Source organism: Hemibagrus wyckioides, linkage group LG21 (genome assembly GCF_019097595.1).
Source record: "Hemibagrus wyckioides isolate EC202008001 linkage group LG21, SWU_Hwy_1.0, whole genome shotgun sequence".
NCBI lineage: Eukaryota > Metazoa > Chordata > Actinopteri > Siluriformes > Bagridae > Hemibagrus > Hemibagrus wyckioides.
In genome coordinates, this window is record NC_080730.1 from 17092541 (window position 1) to 17110353 (window position 17813).

The 17813-nt window shown below is 39.7% G+C and overlaps 1 protein-coding gene across 6 annotated transcripts; it reads left to right on the plus strand.

Annotated features, from left to right (window-relative positions):
- Positions 1–664: 664 nt before the first annotated feature.
- On the plus strand, positions 665–16633 carry gata2a (GATA binding protein 2a). 6 transcript variants are annotated; one of them, XM_058373965.1, is made up of 6 exons: positions 665–912; positions 5757–6267; positions 7377–7945; positions 10898–11056; positions 14038–14163; positions 15608–16633. In XM_058373965.1, the coding sequence occupies exons 2-6, from the start codon at positions 6042–6044 to the stop codon at positions 15908–15910; spliced, it is 1383 nt and encodes a 460-aa protein (XP_058229948.1). In that variant the 5' UTR covers positions 665–912; positions 5757–6041; the 3' UTR covers positions 15911–16633. The 6 variants fall into 6 exon arrangements, with proteins under 6 accessions (XP_058229948.1, XP_058229947.1, XP_058229950.1 ...); XM_058373964.1 differs by lacking the exon at positions 665–912 and adding an exon at positions 5296–5556; XM_058373967.1 differs by lacking the exon at positions 665–912 and adding an exon at positions 5305–5556 and having other exon boundaries at positions 7377–7946; positions 10911–11056.
- Positions 16634–17813: the final 1180 nt, after the last annotated feature.

Consider the following 17813-nt stretch of genomic DNA (forward strand, 5'->3'; position numbering starts at 1 on the left):
TCAGCCGCGAAGTCGCTTTATTTATTTTTTCTTCCAGCCTCTCACTTTATCGACACGATCAAGCAGGGGGATTGAATTCATTAAGCCAGGGTCGCCTTCTAATGCAAGCAAAAGATATACATATTCAAACCACTTCAGAAAGCATCTGCAGAGCAGGGAACAGGGGCCAAGTCGATGCCCAAGTCACAATGCTCCACTCTATCGCCATTTTTATTCCGACTAGGTCTATTAACTAGGCGACATGATATCTCAAATAATGCATTCCGAACAGCCCCTGACTATATGTGTGAATCCTTTGCGAAACGTGGAGCTTTATCCGCAACCTAGCCATTGCATGCATAGCAATACGCGTGCACACGTTTGATTAGATGCGTGAACGAAACGAAAAACATGCCAGCAGTTTCAAGTCCAGATTCCAGGTATTGAAATCTCGAGCGACCAGTGGACATCCATATTATTACATAGTATATATGCATACAACTAAACCAACAACCAAAACATAAAACATAAAACATAATAATATACCACCTTATTAACCATAGGTGGCGTGCTATTTTTCATAGCGTTTTGGTCGAAGCCTCAGATTGGCTGAAGCGCACGGCTACGTGTCTGCAGCCGTACTTTATTCCTCAAGTTTACACACACATACACACACACACACACACACACAGAGAGAGAGAGAGAGAGAGAGAGAGAGAGAGCAAACACAGACGAACAACCTAAATACAACTACGAGCCACCGGAGAGAGCTCGTCAGTTTGTTTTATTAATTTCTCTGCGGCAGTTCAGGTCTGTCCCTGCCAACCGAGCCGAAATCACTGCACACTGTCCAATACGCACCGACACGGCGCACGGACTTTGCCTCCAAGAAGGAGAGATTTCCCGAAGACACAGGACGAAAAGAAAAAGCGGGTAAGAAAGTATAAGCTGCATGCATTTTTCTTTTTAAGCGTATTATATATGAGTAGCTTCAGCACACACACACACACACCGGCATGCAAACCGATTTAATGAGCTATGTGCCAGCGGTGGCACTCTGGGATTACAAGGATGAATCTTTTTTCGATTTATGCGGTGTTCGAGGCGCATGTGTGAATGTTGATTTTGCTGTGTTGTTAAATGGTGCATTAATAATAATAATAATAATAATAATAATAATAATAATAATAATAATAATAAACGACAACTTATTATTATTATTATTATTATTATTGTTATTATTATTATTATTATTATTATTACTGCTCTACAATTGTCACATTTTAGAAAAATGATTAATATCCAGTGTGGATTATTATTATTATTATTATTATTATTATTATTATTATTATTATTATTATTATTATTATATTTAATTTCTCACGATCACATGCAGTCAAAATACGGATAAGTATTTAAAAAAAATCCCTTAAAAAATGAAAAAATATAATAATGGACGCATTTAGCCCAGCAAAAATGTCGGCAATTTTATTTGCTGATGGTTTACTGTAAATTATATTGCAATGGATAGATAGACAGTGTTGTTTTTAAAAATATGTCCTAATTGAACATCTTTAACTGTACGAAATACATTGTTTTTAATATATATATATATATATATAAAATTTAATATGCTTTATATATGTAATTGCATATGCTATTCTTATGTATTAGCGTGGGTGTAGCGAGGGTGTTGAGTCTCGTGCACAGTTGCATCTCCACTGTCATTTTTAAAGCTCGCTTGACCGGAGTATAAAGATTGCACATACTATTTAATATGTGCCGATGTCATTTCTACTGTGGAAAAAATATAGGCTGCGTGATTGTAATGCAATGCAATAACGCATGCAAGCATAATTTGGCTGCATGCGCGTAAAACTCTACAGTATTGTGAATGAGCCCATTCAAACATAAGGAGCAAAGGCATTCAGACAGAAAGGCGAGCTGTCATCACGACGGAGATTTATAACCTCATTGCTGATCAAAGTCACACTGCTTTGGAAACTTTTGGTTTACTCATTTGAGAACGCTCGCGCGCACACACACACACACACACACAAAATCATTCCGCCGCAAAAAAAAGCGAAAAGCACAAGATGGAGACAGTAAGGACGGGTTATGGAAGGGAAGGAGGGATTGTAGGTAAACGCCTCGAATCGGTGGAGAGGTGAAAATAGGAAGAGAAAGAGAGAGAGTGACTTCGCCTTGCTGGCCGCCGTTACCCTGTCCCAATCTAATTACCCGTAAGTAAAGGACAATGCTGGTTCAGCTGCTCTGAGTCATTGCCCCATCTCCCTGCGTCTGCTTATCTTCACAGACCCTCCTATAGCCCCCTCCCTCCCTTCTCCTTTAACCCTTGGGAGAATGATAAACGCGCCATGTAGAGGACGCACCCCTTTTTGTGGCACCTGTTAATTAAAGGGACTTTACTCTATTACGCATTAAGCCCTGGTTAAGACCAGGTAAAATCGGACCTTGATGACATCATTCACTCCGGACGCGCATCGTATATGTTGCCAGGAGCAGTGCTCAGCTTATTGTGCACGTTAGAGTCTTCACTCGTGTAAAAGTGCCCTTGAGATCATCTTATCCCCTCCTCCATGCAGAAGATGCTGAGATGCTGAGGGGTTTTATTTTTAGAGAACATCCTTCATCTTTGTTCTAAGCAGTGTAGATACCTGGTGGATTACTAGCAAGCGTTTAACACAAATCTCCTTCAAAGAGGCCTGATGGGAAGACAAGTTAGGTCAGGGTCAATCAGGTGAGGAGGGTCATTAGCATCATTCATGTTAAAGACGACAGTTAGGGCAACCATTCCACACCATTAGTATATTACACACTTTGTAAAGCATTTAATAAGCGATGATAAATCTTTAATTACCAAAATGTAATGACCATTATTAATAGCATGTTTGGGGAAAATACTACCCACACTTTTGTTTTACAATTAATAAACTAGGGTGCTTTAGATTGTAATGTCATCGTGATCCATTTTGGCGCCATGCTGGTCATTCCTAAAGATATTTCACAACTTTTGACCACAATTTATTCCTTGATGTCAGTGGTATAGTCTCTGCAGGCCTCTGGCTGCATATATTCTCCCAATGTCATGTGAGTTCTTATAAACTGCATGACAGCCCATGCACCATTTTAAGCAATATACTGTTTATTAGTTTTAGCCACTGACAGTCCAGGGGAGTTGCACATCTGGCCATGAAAACAAAGGGATGTAGGCATCAAATAGACGGTGGTTATTAGAGCTAGATATTAACACACACTACTACAAGTGCATAAGGATGACCACTATAAAGCAAACCAACATAGATGTAGATATGTAAGCAACACAGCATGCAACTGGAATGTGGACTGGAGAGCTCTCACGGCTAACTAAAACATTGTGGATGCACTCATTGAAAACGGGGTGAGAATTTTTTCATAATATATAGCTGCTGTAAATGAAGTCTACCGCCCTTTTTATAAAGTCCCTTAAATAAAGTCCCTCGCGTGCGCCCAGATTCATCTTCTCTTCGAATCTCTTTAGATGTGGTGACGTCAAAACGACGTGGAGACGACAGGTCAGTTGCTGAGTTCCAGTTATTATCTGTCAATCATCTTTTTGTTCAGACAATCTTTGACCTCTTACACTTTCGAGGCAGTGTAAATGCCACCATTTGTGAAGGAAAATAAAAAAAGGAAAGTACATTATGAATTCACGACAAATGCCTGGTGCTGATTTAATAAAGCATGACACCTCGGTTAATCAGGGTTCCAGACCTTTTTCTTTTTTTTTTATCATGACGATGTTAGCTTCATTCACCTGAGACTATTTACATCCTAATTACGTGCTCAAAAAAGCTAGAAACTCCACCAAAAAAGCTGAACAGTCAGGTCGCAGGCAGGCTTTAGAAAGCGTTTACAGTGCTCCCTTTGATCCAGAGGAGGTAAATGAATAATTAATAAACGCAAAGTGTTAGTACAAGATGTCAGAGACCGTAGAGGTACAAAAGGTGCGAAACTGAAGATCAAGGGCGATTTGTAAAAAACGAAACGAAACTGGGCTGGGCTGAAGTTACCTGCAAGCAGGCAAGCTAACTCGAGTGTAATAATAATAATAATAATAATAATAATAATAATAATAATTATTATTATTATTATTATTATTATTATTATTATTATTATTATTATTATTATAACAATAGGATTATTTCTTTAAAAAATAAACCATAATTTATTGGTGCCTTCATTTCAAAAAGACAGTAACGTTTGTGCGCTATGCAAATTTTACGCATTTTATTTTACGGTGAAAGCCGTGTAATAGTTTCTTCTACATTATTCGAACCTGTTCTTGAGCTGACCTGGCTCCAACGTTTATCTAAGGTCTTATCAAGCTAATTGGCGACGCTGTGTCTTAATGCCTGTGGTGGTCCGGCCTGCGCGTTTCACCGCCAGCGCGAATTAACGAAGCCTCGCTAATGGCCACCAATTGGCTCTTGTTTCGGACAAGCCCATGCGACCTGTCGGCACCAGCCAGGCAGAGGGGGAAAGGGGGCTGACTATTAAGATGCAAAACGACGTTTGATCGCCCGAGATCGCCTGCGAAAAAAAACAATGTTTGCGCAAGAGGAATGCAGCGACTACTAATTAAAAACAATTAGACGCTCGAAACAATGGCGCCCACTTTAAAGGCCATAAAGCGCTCCTCCCCAAATTAATGCCCGGGGTGTTAGGACTGGTGTTTGTTTGCGTTACAACTGTACGTGAAAATCAACATTTGCAGCTTAAGCACGTCTTAATGACGGCACGATTGAAACCTTGTCTCTCTCTCTCTTTTTAATATATGATTTTCTTTACGGCACCAATAATAGACCTAATATCTATTGCAGTATTCTTTCAGGCTCTTTAAAATTGCAACAAAGACCTGATGTTTACTTGATTTAAGACCTAATCTGTCATGTCATTACACCAAATGTTTTATTTCCATGCATCATGGTGTTTTTTAAACATACATGATAATACATATGGTGCATTGAACTGACAAAATATTATGCTTAATTAAAAATATGAAAGACAAAACTAAGAATATTTCTATACATAAAAACAAACAAAAAAACAGAATTTTATGGTCATTTTCTGGGCTGGTGTGTAAAAAAAGGATTATATATGCAAAGCATGAAGCTATAAGAAACGGTATATCAATATAGCGCGCCGTTGATTGATGCTTCTCTCAGCGCTTCATAGGCCACTATGAGCCTATCACGTCTACCTCGCTCTGCCATTGGCAGGCGGGAGGTCGCTAACATCCCATGACTCCGCCCACACTCGCGTGATATGGAATTTGCTTGCGCCAGGTCCGACAGAACGCGAGCGCGATTCATTAAAAGAAACACAAGCAGCGCGCAGGACGGAGACAACAACGCAACACTGAAGAGTGCGCGTTTAACAGCCGAAAAACATAACAACACATAACCGCGACATAAATGTCAAGATGCAGCTTGGGGATTAACTTTATTTGCAAACGGACTAACAAGAGATAAAAAAAAACAGTGAAGGAGGAGGAGTGAAATGCAGCCGTGCGCAGTAAGTACCACTTGAGCCAAAATAGTTTTTGTTCACGTTCAACTGAAAAAGATGTTAATATGACATTTTATGTTATCCGCGTCGGTATTTTGAATAAATAAATAAATCGCCATGTTTGTTCGCATTATCTGAACGATGTGCAAAATTAACAATGTGCATATAGACTCATGTGCCCTACCTGTATGTTTTTGTTTTTGCAGGTGTATCTGAGTATCTGAGGACTCTAAGCATATCATCTTCATCATCCAAACGACAACAACTATTTACAGAGTGAAAAGGACGCGTTTTCAACCACTATTTGGGCCTTTTCTTGTTTCGCAGTAGACTAACCACAAATACTTTGCATTCTGGGAACTATAGATGAGCTTGGCTTTTTAGAAAGCTGCCCTAATACTGCAGATAAAAAGATTTACATTTAATTAAAGAAAAAAAAACAGGAAATTTTGATTTTTATTTACTGACAAGTCTGCACGGAGGCTTCAGGTATGGAAGTGGCGGCAGATCAGTCTCGGTGGATGGCGCATCATCACGCGGTGCTCAACGGCCAGCACCCGGACTCACATCACCACGGCCTCACACACAACTACATGGAGCCTATGGCACCGCTTTTGCCCCCGGACGAAGTGGACGTGTTTCTAAATCACTTGGACTCGCAAGGCAATCCGTACTACCCTAACTCAAGGGCAAGAGTGTCCTACAGCCAAGCTCACGGTAAGTTTTATCAGAACTGATTGAAAAATGTTTATCTTTATGTTTTGATCTTTTGCCATTGGCTTGTTATATGGTTATATATATATATATATATATATATATATATATATATATATATATATATATATATATATATATATATATATATAACTTCTATTTATCTATCTACAAATGTATTATAACACAGTTATCATATCAGTGTATTTTACCGTTTGTTTTTTCCTCGAACATTTGCATGGGATTATAGTGGCCTTATCTTTGTTTTTCATCGACTCTTTAACAAGACAGGACTAGAGGGTTTGTGTAAACAAATTTAGCCCTGGTGACAACTTGTCTGCATGGTTTTTGCTTTGCAATCAGCTGCAATTCAAAAAATGTGAAAGTTGTTGCTTCACATCTACTACTGCATAAGGTTAATTATTGTTATGCTGTTTGTTTTTGATCGAACTAGAAATGATTCTAGCTATACTGCAGTTAATGATGCTGACCTGCCATCGCGATGAAACGTGGCCTGAAGTTTAAAACAGAAAAGAAAAAAATCTTCAGAAAATGATAGGGAGGAAAGGGAAGTTCGTGTCACTTCTTCTCTTGGCTGTTGGGCCAGAGAGAGCGAGCGAGCGAGAGAGAAAGAGAGAGAGAGAGAGAGAGAGAGAGAGAGAGGCATTTCCCGGATACAAAATAAAAAACGAAAAAAATTCACTGATAACAGTCCTTTGTTCACTTACCTACTGTAAGTTGTGCGGGGAGCAGAAGTCGGCTCAACGGCGCTTTTATGAAAAAGGTATATATATATATTTTATTTATTTGCCTGATGTGTAATAATTTCCAAGAAGACTACGTTCAGGCGTTGGCTTTCCTTTTGACTGGACTCTAGGCTAAAACCCTTCATGTGAACATTTGGATAGTTAGCCACTATTAGATACGGTTTGAAGAAGATGTCGAGTTTGTGTTATGCGGGAACCGAATCAACAGGTAGGAAACGGGGCAGGAATACAAATGTGCGCGCTGTCGCAACTCAAAAAAATTGACAGCTATTGTTCCAAATCAGTGAGTTTTATAAGTACGTGATTATGAATTAATGTGAGGAAAAAAATCAATTGTGTTTACAGCTCGACTGAGTGGGAGCCCGGTTTGCCGTCCGCATCTCCTCCACAGTCCCGGCCTCTCGTGGCTCGACGGGAGCAAGGCGGCCCTCTCAGCCGCGCACCACAACGCCTGGGCGGTCAGTCCGTTCAGCAAAGCCGGGCTTCACGCCACCAGCGCCAGTTACGCTTGCAGCGGCGGCTCGGCCACTGCGCCGGCTTCCGCCTCTCTAGCGCCGAGCCACGCGAGCCCGCACCCGCTCTACAACTTCCCTCCCACGCCTCCGAAAGACGTGTCGCCAGACCCGGGACCGTCGTCTCCCTCCTCCTCCTCGGTCACGCGAATGGACGAAAAGGAGTCAATCAAGTACCAAGTGGGTGACGGTATGAAGATGGAGGGATGCAGCCCTCTCAGGGGTGGCCTGGCCATGAGCGCGCCGCAAACGCCGTCCACGCATCACCCGATCCCCACGTACCCGACTTACTCACTGCCCGCGGCGCACGACTACGGAGCCGGGCTCTTCCATCCTAACCTACTCAGTGGCTCGTCCTCCAGCTTCGCGCCCAAATGCAAGAGCAAGGCACGCTCCAGCTCGGGTGAGTTGCATCAACATTTACTGAACAAGACATGGAGTCAAATTCACATTTAACCTCACAGACGTATAATTCATAATGCTTTTTGTTGGTATTTTGGTATAAACCTTATATGAGGGTTATTTTTGGACTAAGGGTTTTCTGGACTCGAGGTGGGATTATAAAATTAATTTTTCTCAAGAAGGTATCAGTTTTAATGGCACTCTTTCAATCTCGAAATGTATAACTATATATAAATAGCGCCGACAAACTGGTATATTTGGGACAGACTTGACACGTGTTTCTATGATTTGAGTTGTGTGTGTTCAATATTTGGAAGTTTTAGATAATATCGAGACACATGGTTAGCTTTCCCCTCCTCAAGGCCCTTCTTGAGGAAAAAAAACTTCAGTTGTTGACAGTGATGGGTCCCGTCCAGATGAGTCATTGCTAAGTGAAAAAAAAGTCACAGAGTTGAAAGAAACACTTAAAGAGGCTTAACATACATGAGAAAAGACAAATGATATTGAGTGCAAAATGCTTGGACAAAAATAAATAAAGCACAAATGAGACACACAATGAAATAATAATAATAATAATAATAATAATAATAGGCCATGCATTTTATCTGTCCAATGGGAGATGAATAAACACTAAGAGTTAATCCAACTAATTTACCACTAGAGTTGGTAATCCCACACTAGGGTTTTTTTTAATGTTCCCTAAAATAAATTTAATGTGAAGCTAAAGCTGTTGTTATTGTCATAAAACTGAATAAAGCCCTAAATCAGTCAAGGCGCACGCGCGCGCTTTTCTCCCGGCTTTGAGCCTCTCGTTTTGTTTTCGCTTGACCGGGCTCCATTGCGCTTTTAAAACATGCAGGAGTCACGACGCGCTGGCTCCTGCCACATCCTGTGTACCTTTGACTGAACAAATCACGACCTGCACCCCTCCCTCGCGACCCTAAAGCCAACAAACCGGGACCAGGCTCACGAGTCTCGCGCCTGTTGCTCAAAAGCGTTATATTTAAAAGTATAAGTTTAATTATAGCAATAATTAATCTTAACTTAATCTGTTATAGTGTTAGATGAAATGGCTTACATGCAAATAGGCTGAACATGTCAGTGAACTTAATAATTAATTATACATTTATTATTTTAATAACTATTATTATTATTATTATTATTATTATTATTATTATTACACAGTAATAAAAAAATCAGAATCAGAAAACAGGGCACCATTGCTTGTCACTGAAGTGCTTTCTTTAAGTGTTCGCCTATTGTCTTTTGAGCCTTTATTTTATATACCTTTTACCGAGATGCATGTAATTAACCAAAGGGTAAAAGCACAGAACCAGCTACAAGGAAAGCTACAGTTTAGTACCCTATTTAAGAGAGAATGAGAGTGACCTTACAAATAACAATGTACAAGGTTGATTAGCTAAACCCTAGCCTAATGTGATTTCATACATATACCAGATCTAGCATAGTTGTGTACAGATCTAATAACAATTTTGTATAAAATGCCATGTTCTTCCCTTCTTACGTCTTGTAGTAAAAGCTAAGATGTGTGTTCTGGCACAGTGTTCTGGTAAGGTGATCTGAACAATGTGAGTTGGACAGGAGCCTGTCGTCATTACAAAGCTGCATATGTAATTTCCATCAAACGTGGACAATCCCATGAAATCCTTCCCTCTTGGCACGTTTATCTTAAAGCACCTGAATGCAATATCAGCTATTAAAAAAAAGGAGCACCAACAAAAAAAAATAATTCTGGTAGATTTAATATTATATTTCTAATCTAGAGAGTTTATCTATCTAGTCATAAGTATATTTGTTTCTTGTTTACTACAGCATGGGGTAAAATCTGAGTTCAGTCCTACACCTATGAAAAACAAATCCAGTGTGGAATCTAAGTCATCTCAGGGGTCAGTAGAATGAAACTCTGTGTTTGGTCATCTTTGAATGACCTCTATTCTGAGATGGCCTGAAGCACAGGGCCCAACCTACTGGCCCTGTGGCCATTTTGTTCTAACACTCCCCACAACCATAGGTTAGCTCAAACACACCGATACCGCTTTGTCTGCTTAACAGGAATGGTGACACAGAGAAATGCAGCAACATGACCGAATTACTAAACATACACTTCAAAAGGAGCACCACTATTGTCCTGGGCGGACTCTTTCTCTGGTCTGGGTGGGACAGCTTGTCCCTCACATTAGAAAGAGAATAATAGAGGCATGATTCCTTGGAGAGACACCCATGAGAAGAGAGGTGGAATGAATTAAGGCACCAAGTCATCTCCAATAAGGTTTAGATGTTTTTTTTTTTTGCATGAGTAAATATACATGAGAATGGTTTCTAAGAGTTAAGTTGACATAGCCAAATTAGGGCATAGAAACTCCCAAGTTGTTTGAAGTATATAATTAAGGTGTTACATCAGCGACTGAGCTTTGGGTCTACAAGCCATAAACTTGCACTGTACATGCTAATGTTGTGTATATTGCAAACTGAGAGACACAGAGATGTTCAGCAATAAATTATGTAATACTGTTTCTCAATGGGCTCCTTGGGTTTTAGACACTCGCTGCTTCTCTGCCATGCTTTAGTGGATTATTTTACATGTAGGTGTCTATGTCCATTCTGATTCTTCCTGATTCACCAGGGCTGAGCGACAGACCTGGGGTCAGCCAAGCACGGATGTGTATTGTTCTCATCATTCTTTGAGAGAGATTTTATATCATGAGGAACAGCTTAATGCGCTATCGATGGGAATGGTCAGATTACATATTGGCTAATTAACTTGGACAGCGTACCTGACCAGATTGCTCCTTTATGAGCTGTGCACTCCTGTGTGCCTTCATTTGGAGCCCTCGCACGTTTTTGCCGCCTCAGATCATTTCAGTTGATTAGTATACGGATGTGACGTGAACTTCTTAATTATATAAAATTCCCTTTGGTTTCCCTCCTTCTGAATTCTGCACAGAGGGCCGTGAGTGTGTGAACTGTGGTGCGACCTCCACCCCTCTCTGGAGGAGAGATGGAACAGGCCACTACCTCTGCAATGCCTGCGGCCTCTACCACAAGATGAACGGTCAGAACCGGCCCCTGATCAAGCCCAAACGCAGACTGGTAAGTAGCACATTCCCGACATAGTCTCACACAAACACACTTGCACATGAGGGCTAAATAGGAGCCTGAAGCAGAGAGAATACACACAATTCCAGGAAAGTTATATTTTCCCTATGATCTTCCTGGAATTGTTTGTCGCCCTCACCCCCCGGTGATCCCCTACACCGCCTGTTACAATACTGCTACTATTGCCATTGTTGCTGCTATCATTATTGCTGCTAGTTCTGATACTGTTACTGATACCAATGCCCACGATGCCTAACCCAGCTTAATTAACACCGCAGCACGGGGACAGGAAGTAGTCTACGTAGACTAACCTGTCCATGCTTCCAAAATTGGACTGATCATCACGTAATCTGCAGTTCCTCTAACTGCTGATAACTTCGAACACATACGGATCTTACGTATTAAATAGATTTTAGATATCAATCTCTGGGAAAATAAATATTTTGCACATTCAAATACAATTTAGATGAATTTTTTGATGCCAAAACATATCTAATCTAAAAGTATGAGTTTAAAATAAATCCCAATTTTAGTCATCAGTCCATTTTCTAACACAAACTCAGTTTATGAAAGTATTTTAAACCAATGTATATATATATATATATATATATATATATATATATATATATATATATATATATATATATATATATATTTAATTCTGAAATGTAAAATAAAAAATAAAAATTGAGTACAGCTGTTTAATAGTATTTATTAGCTTTCCACTTATATTCAAAATATATTAGGGAGGAAAAAAATACTCATATTTTATAACTAGGCTTATTTTTATGCTGGCATGAGAAAACAACAAGCTTTTATGCAAATTGTATCCCATCATTTAAAAAAAAAAATAAAAAAATCAATGCATGAGTAACCCAAGGGAACGGATTTGGAGTTTTAAAGCGATTCACAGAGCGGATTTAACATGTTTGCGACATTTGGAGTTACTTAAACTGTTTACATACCCTCACACAGAAAAAAAATTACAGTAAGAGTGAGAGACACAGACACACACACAGAGAGAGAGAGAGAGAGAGAGAGAGAGAAGTATTTAAAAATCTATTCAAGACCTCTCTTTACTGGTTTGCTCGCATTCTTTTCTCAGCCGACCCTGCACGCCGTTTTAATTGAGTGGGACAGTCTTATTCCATTAGGCGGCTGTTCTAATTGAATTTGCACTTGCCTGAGTGACCGTCAGAACGGAAGATGCACGTCTCTGAGGGAATTCTCTCCGAGTTTCTCTAATGTCAAGGAATGAAAAGCGTATTAGGAAAGATTTTGTTGTGAAGGAATGGTCGTCTACATGGTACACTGTATCTAAAACGAATAATGACTTTTACATTTACTTGTAAATGACTTAAACCATTAATGAATTCTTTAATTAATGTATTATTATTATTATTATTATTATTATTAGTAGTAGTAGTAGTAGTAGAAGTAGCAGTAGAAAAACATAGGTATAAGGTATATAAGTATCCCTTTAAAAATATTTATAGGTTATATTAAAAATAGGTACATATTTGGATTGTAAAAATTGGGCTGTAAAGGTACTATAGAGAGAAGATACCATTTTTTCTAGAGTGAGATTGTATTATTATTATTATTATCATCATGATTATTATGCGGCAGTCGCAAACATTTTGTTCTATGGGACATTAGCTCGTTCAATGCCCTCCAAATAATAGATGAAAAAGCCCATAAACCCATTTTTCCATGGAGTCAGGGTACACAGCAACTAGCGCTGTGCGTTTTTTGGGCCGCTGTGTTTTCGGAGCCCTTCCCCGTTCAAAGGCCGTCCAGTTGTTTCCTATCCGGATATGTGGCCAGGCCAGATAAGGAAACCACGGCTCCCGGGTGTTTCCGTCTTCAACAAACCCCAGTGAATTTTGTATGGACCCGCCAGGCTCGGCAGTGGAAAGCGATTAAGCAGAGGAGCGCGGGAGCGCGCGGTGCGGGTCGGCGAGCGGAAAATCCCCGGATTTAGGCGCTCGCGCGCTCTTGTTTGTCCTGCTCGGTTGGCATTTAGCGTCGGAATGCATGGCGTGTTTTTTTGTCGCTGTCTATACATTCTTAAATGTGAATGAAAAGAGGCATTTTTTTGGGTCTGTGTCTAAAGAGTCATTTTGTCCGTTGAGGTAATAGTCACGTAAATTGTAAATGGAACAGAAAGTGCGCAGGCGGCGCGTACCCGGCTGCAGGGGGATTGTATTGTGCGCCTATAAATGTTTCTTATTATGTGTGAAAAATTGATCTGTAATGGACACAATGCGAACAGAGACGCGGCACCCCCACAGCGCTACACTCAGGATCAAGAGAAATAATGCGTCGAAATAGGATAAACTAATGACGGATCTGGTAGCTTAAATTTACTGAAATGCGACATTTCATGAAATGCAGAGCCAGCAAAATCTTGCCAGACGCAAAGATGGTGCAAATTGGAAAATTGAATTAAGCTTGCATAAATGCACAGAATCTATTTAATTAACCCGACTCCGCTATAAGCCATTTCGTATGTTTAGCTTTGATGCTGTTTTTTTGGGGATAGTTTTGAAATTCTGCCTGCTCCGAAGTAGTCATAATATCCATCATCCCAGCGTTTCCAGAAAGATCTTTATCATGTGTCAGGGTTTCCTCCAGAGCAAGGCCTAACAAAATGTATTTCATATCCAAACCAGAGATATAAAGTATATTACATATATCAGAGCAACATGACGTAATGACGCAATAACTATATATATATATATTTTTTACACCGACTCTACATGTTTTTTAAAGCAAAACATTATATAGTAGGCATATTTATTGCTGCAGAGTTACCTCACAAACAGAGTTACCTCTCGTAAAACACTGTCAGGATTGGGCTGCATTATTATTTTTTGAGCAGTAGCAACACCACACAAGCAAATTTCACAATACTCATTAAGAGCTGATATATTGCTCAGCCCTAACCCTTTGGTCATTGCTTTGGTTCACAGTCGGCAGCACGACGAGCTGGAACCTGCTGTGCAAACTGCCAGACCACTACGACCACGCTGTGGCGACGCAACGGCAACGGAGACCCGGTGTGCAACGCCTGCGGCCTGTACTACAAACTCCACAACGTAAGTAATCAACACAACATCAACAAACACAACACTATCACACAATTCAGTACATTATAGGGCCTCTGGATTCAAAACCATATGATTAAGTACGTCTAAACAGTACGCCGTCAGACTCTAGTCATCGTTATTTTGACGTACTCTTTACTTAAAGCAGATGCAACACAACATGCGTCTAAATTCATATTTACAATCAACTCAAGGCCACAGATTTTTCGTTTGGATATTTGGAAGGAGGGTTAAGTCGAACCTTTGTTTTTTTCATGACATGTGGAAGTTGTTCTAGTTTTAACAGGAGTATTGTAATGGAAGTGGTTGCTGGCTATTTCGTGCATTTCATTACTTGCTTTCCCCAGGTCCTGAAAGTAAAACCTTATGTTTTGCCCCTTCTTGCCATCGTTAAACAGGAAAGCCAAGAGACGGAGCAGTTGTCATGTAGTTAGCTAGTTAAAGTTCGGTTACAGATTACCAGAGGCCTACTTGTTCAGACTGCTTAAGCGAGTGTAATAGAGTGGGTTTTCTGTCCATTGTTAATGAAAAAGTCATTCAAAAATCATAGATTTTTCAGCTACCAACATTTTCTTTTGGGCTTGTGTAGCTCTTCCACAAACACACGCCACCTCATCATAAAACGAGTGAGTTACTAGCACGGTTCATGAGGCTCCACGTCTAAAACACAGCCATGGAAAGGCCAAGCCGACGCGGTCAGAGGGGCGGACAGCTTCTATCGATTTAGGAGACGGGAAGGAGACTATGGGGACGCAAAGACGGCTTTTTCCTGTCAGGCAGAAGCCGCTGACCGTTTCTTGCTTTTGATTAATCCCGCTTTGTTTCAATGGGAGGCGTTATTCCCAGGAGGGAGCAGAGCATGGGACGGCCATTCACACACACGGCGTCTGTTAAACCAATTCAGTGCCGTCTGAAAGTTCGCCCCCTTTTTTATGTTAAGCTTGGCTTCTATTAGGTGCTTTAATCCGATGAATAAATAATTTTCAGCCTAATCAGACAAGCGCGACAAAACGGCTGGGCCTCTTTCGGGATGGCCGTCTTGCTGACTGTATTTATAATTGCTCTTGACATTCAGGTTGAAGAAACAAAATCACGACACGCAACACAGCAATGGCTATTGTAATAATTGAGAACAGCGCTGGCCTCAGAGGCATTATTATTTTTATCTTTTTTTTCATTTTATAATTGAGAATGGCATCGCTTCAGTAGAACTGCTAAATGAAATCCCTTGTTCAGAAAGCTGCAATTAAATGCATCTTATTTCTCAAACAAGGACTCTTTTTTTCCATGTTAATAAAAGTCATACCTTGCAGGTTATTTATATAACTGAAAAATGTGCTGAATGTCCCTGCAGGCACAGATTGAAATGGATACCTTCACCAATCTAACATCCATCTCCCTCTGCCTCTCTCTTTCTCTTTCTCTCTCTGTGTAGGTCAACAGACCACTGACGATGAAGAAAGAAGGCATCCAGACACGCAACCGCAAGATGTCCAGCAAGTCCAAGCGAAACAAGCGGGTGTCTGAGGGCTTCGACGAGCTCTCCAAGAACATGCACGACAAGACGTTGTCCTTCGCAAGCGCTGCAGGTGCCATGGCTGCCCACATGCCCCACATGGGCCACCTGCCTCCCTTCAGCCACTCGGGCCACATGCTGCCCACGCCGACCCCCATCCATCCAACGTTCAGCCACCCGCACCACACGGGTCGCTCGCCGGTCTGGGCCGAGCCTCACTGAGGATCCCACAAACCTTCCTATTCAACCTCTCTTGGGTGAGGTTGTCTTTTTTTGTTTTTTGCTTTGGTTCTTTTTTTTTTTTTACACAAACAACCAGAAGTGGAAAAAGGACACTTTTCTTGTTCATGAATTCTCTCGTCCCCTGAATCACGGACAGTGCGTGAAAGGAGCGAGGACATTTGTCGCTACTAGCATTTCTTTTTTTTGTACTGAGTCACTTTGGTACTGCCTGGAAAGACAGGATGTGTGTTAGAGCAGAGTCTCTGTTTGCGTGCACCAGTCTTATGTGTATGTATGTGTGTGTGTGTGTGTGTGTGTGTGGCTTTTGGACTCTGAATCAGAGAAAAACACAAGAAAAGAAAATTTGCTTCTTAAACGCCTAACATGCTGGGATACACACACTCCACGGACACGCCTGCCTCTGAACACACTCTATGGACATGACTAGCAAGCAAACAGATGTTTATAAAGCTTGATTGTTATTATCGTTATTGTTATAATTGTTATTATGATAATTTATTTTCACACTTTATTTCTTTTTTTTTTTTTTGGCTCTCCTCAAAACCGTATGTTTATTGTTATAAATATTATTTGATTGTTATTATTAAAAGAAAGGAAAAAGGAACAAAAAAAGGAACACTGACTTATCTTAGCCAAGGTGATATTGCTGAACTGTACGTTTCTATCATTTTCCATTACACAAATAAAGAAATAAAGTTTTAATACTTATCATCCACTAATTTCTCTTATATGTGTCATGAACATTCGAGGTTCTATTTCATACAAACTAGCTATATTTTCAAGCAGACATATGAATGTGGTTAGATTTCATAATAGTGGCGTAGTAAACAGAGTATAAACATAACCCCGCCCCTTTTGCAATTTTGTAACTTTTCATACAAACGGAATCATACAATAAAAGATGACAGATGCTAACTCCGCCCCTAAACCTCACCTTAAATGTAAATATTTGTACAAATTGAGTCATGTAAATTGTTACAAATGTCTAAATCTGAGACCATTTTGAAGCAAAACATGACATCTATCTTAAAATGTGCAAATCTTTATTAAACTAATACAGCTTGGTTGGACTTAAAACAATTTTTTAAATAAATATAATCATAAATTTATGCTAACTCCACCCCTAGCCTTAATCTTGACCTTTGCAACTATTTTTTATTAACTGTTATGGATTTTTATCCCCGAGACCCTGTTGGACCATGCAAATAAATAAATAAATAAAAAATAAATAAAATAAAGTGTTGAATTTGCTTCATAAGTCTTAAGAAAGCAAACCCCGCCCCTAACCTTAACCTTCAACTTTATTACGTAGTGTTAGATCAATTTTATACAAATACAGTCATTAAAAAATAAACAAATCCGAAAGAATCTTAAACTTACCCTGATAAATTTGTAAACCTGAGACAAATTTGGATGAAATCTCACTGAAAAATTTAAAGAAATTTCATGTCAATGAGGGAAACTCAGTTGGTAAAAACTCCGCCCCTAACTCCGCCCCTCAACTTAAACTTAACCTTAGTGAATTATTACGAAATTGCAAATCTAAGACCATTTTGGATCAAATCTTTTCCTCCCAGGAAAAATGCAGTGCAATTTGCCTAGCTTTGGTACAATTGTGTACAAATACAGTAAAAAAAAATCTAATAAAAAATAAAATAAAATAAAAAATAAAAAAATAAAAATCTATTAAAAAGCATTACAAATATGCTGGAAAACTTAGATTTGAATCCATTTCATACAAATACAGTTATTTAAAAAAACAAAAAAATTACACACTCTAACTCCGCCCCTTAACCCAGCCTTAACCTTTGTCGCTAGTCCTAGAAATTCACGTAAATTGTTCCTCATTTGTAAACCTGAGACAACTTTTGAAGCAAATCAT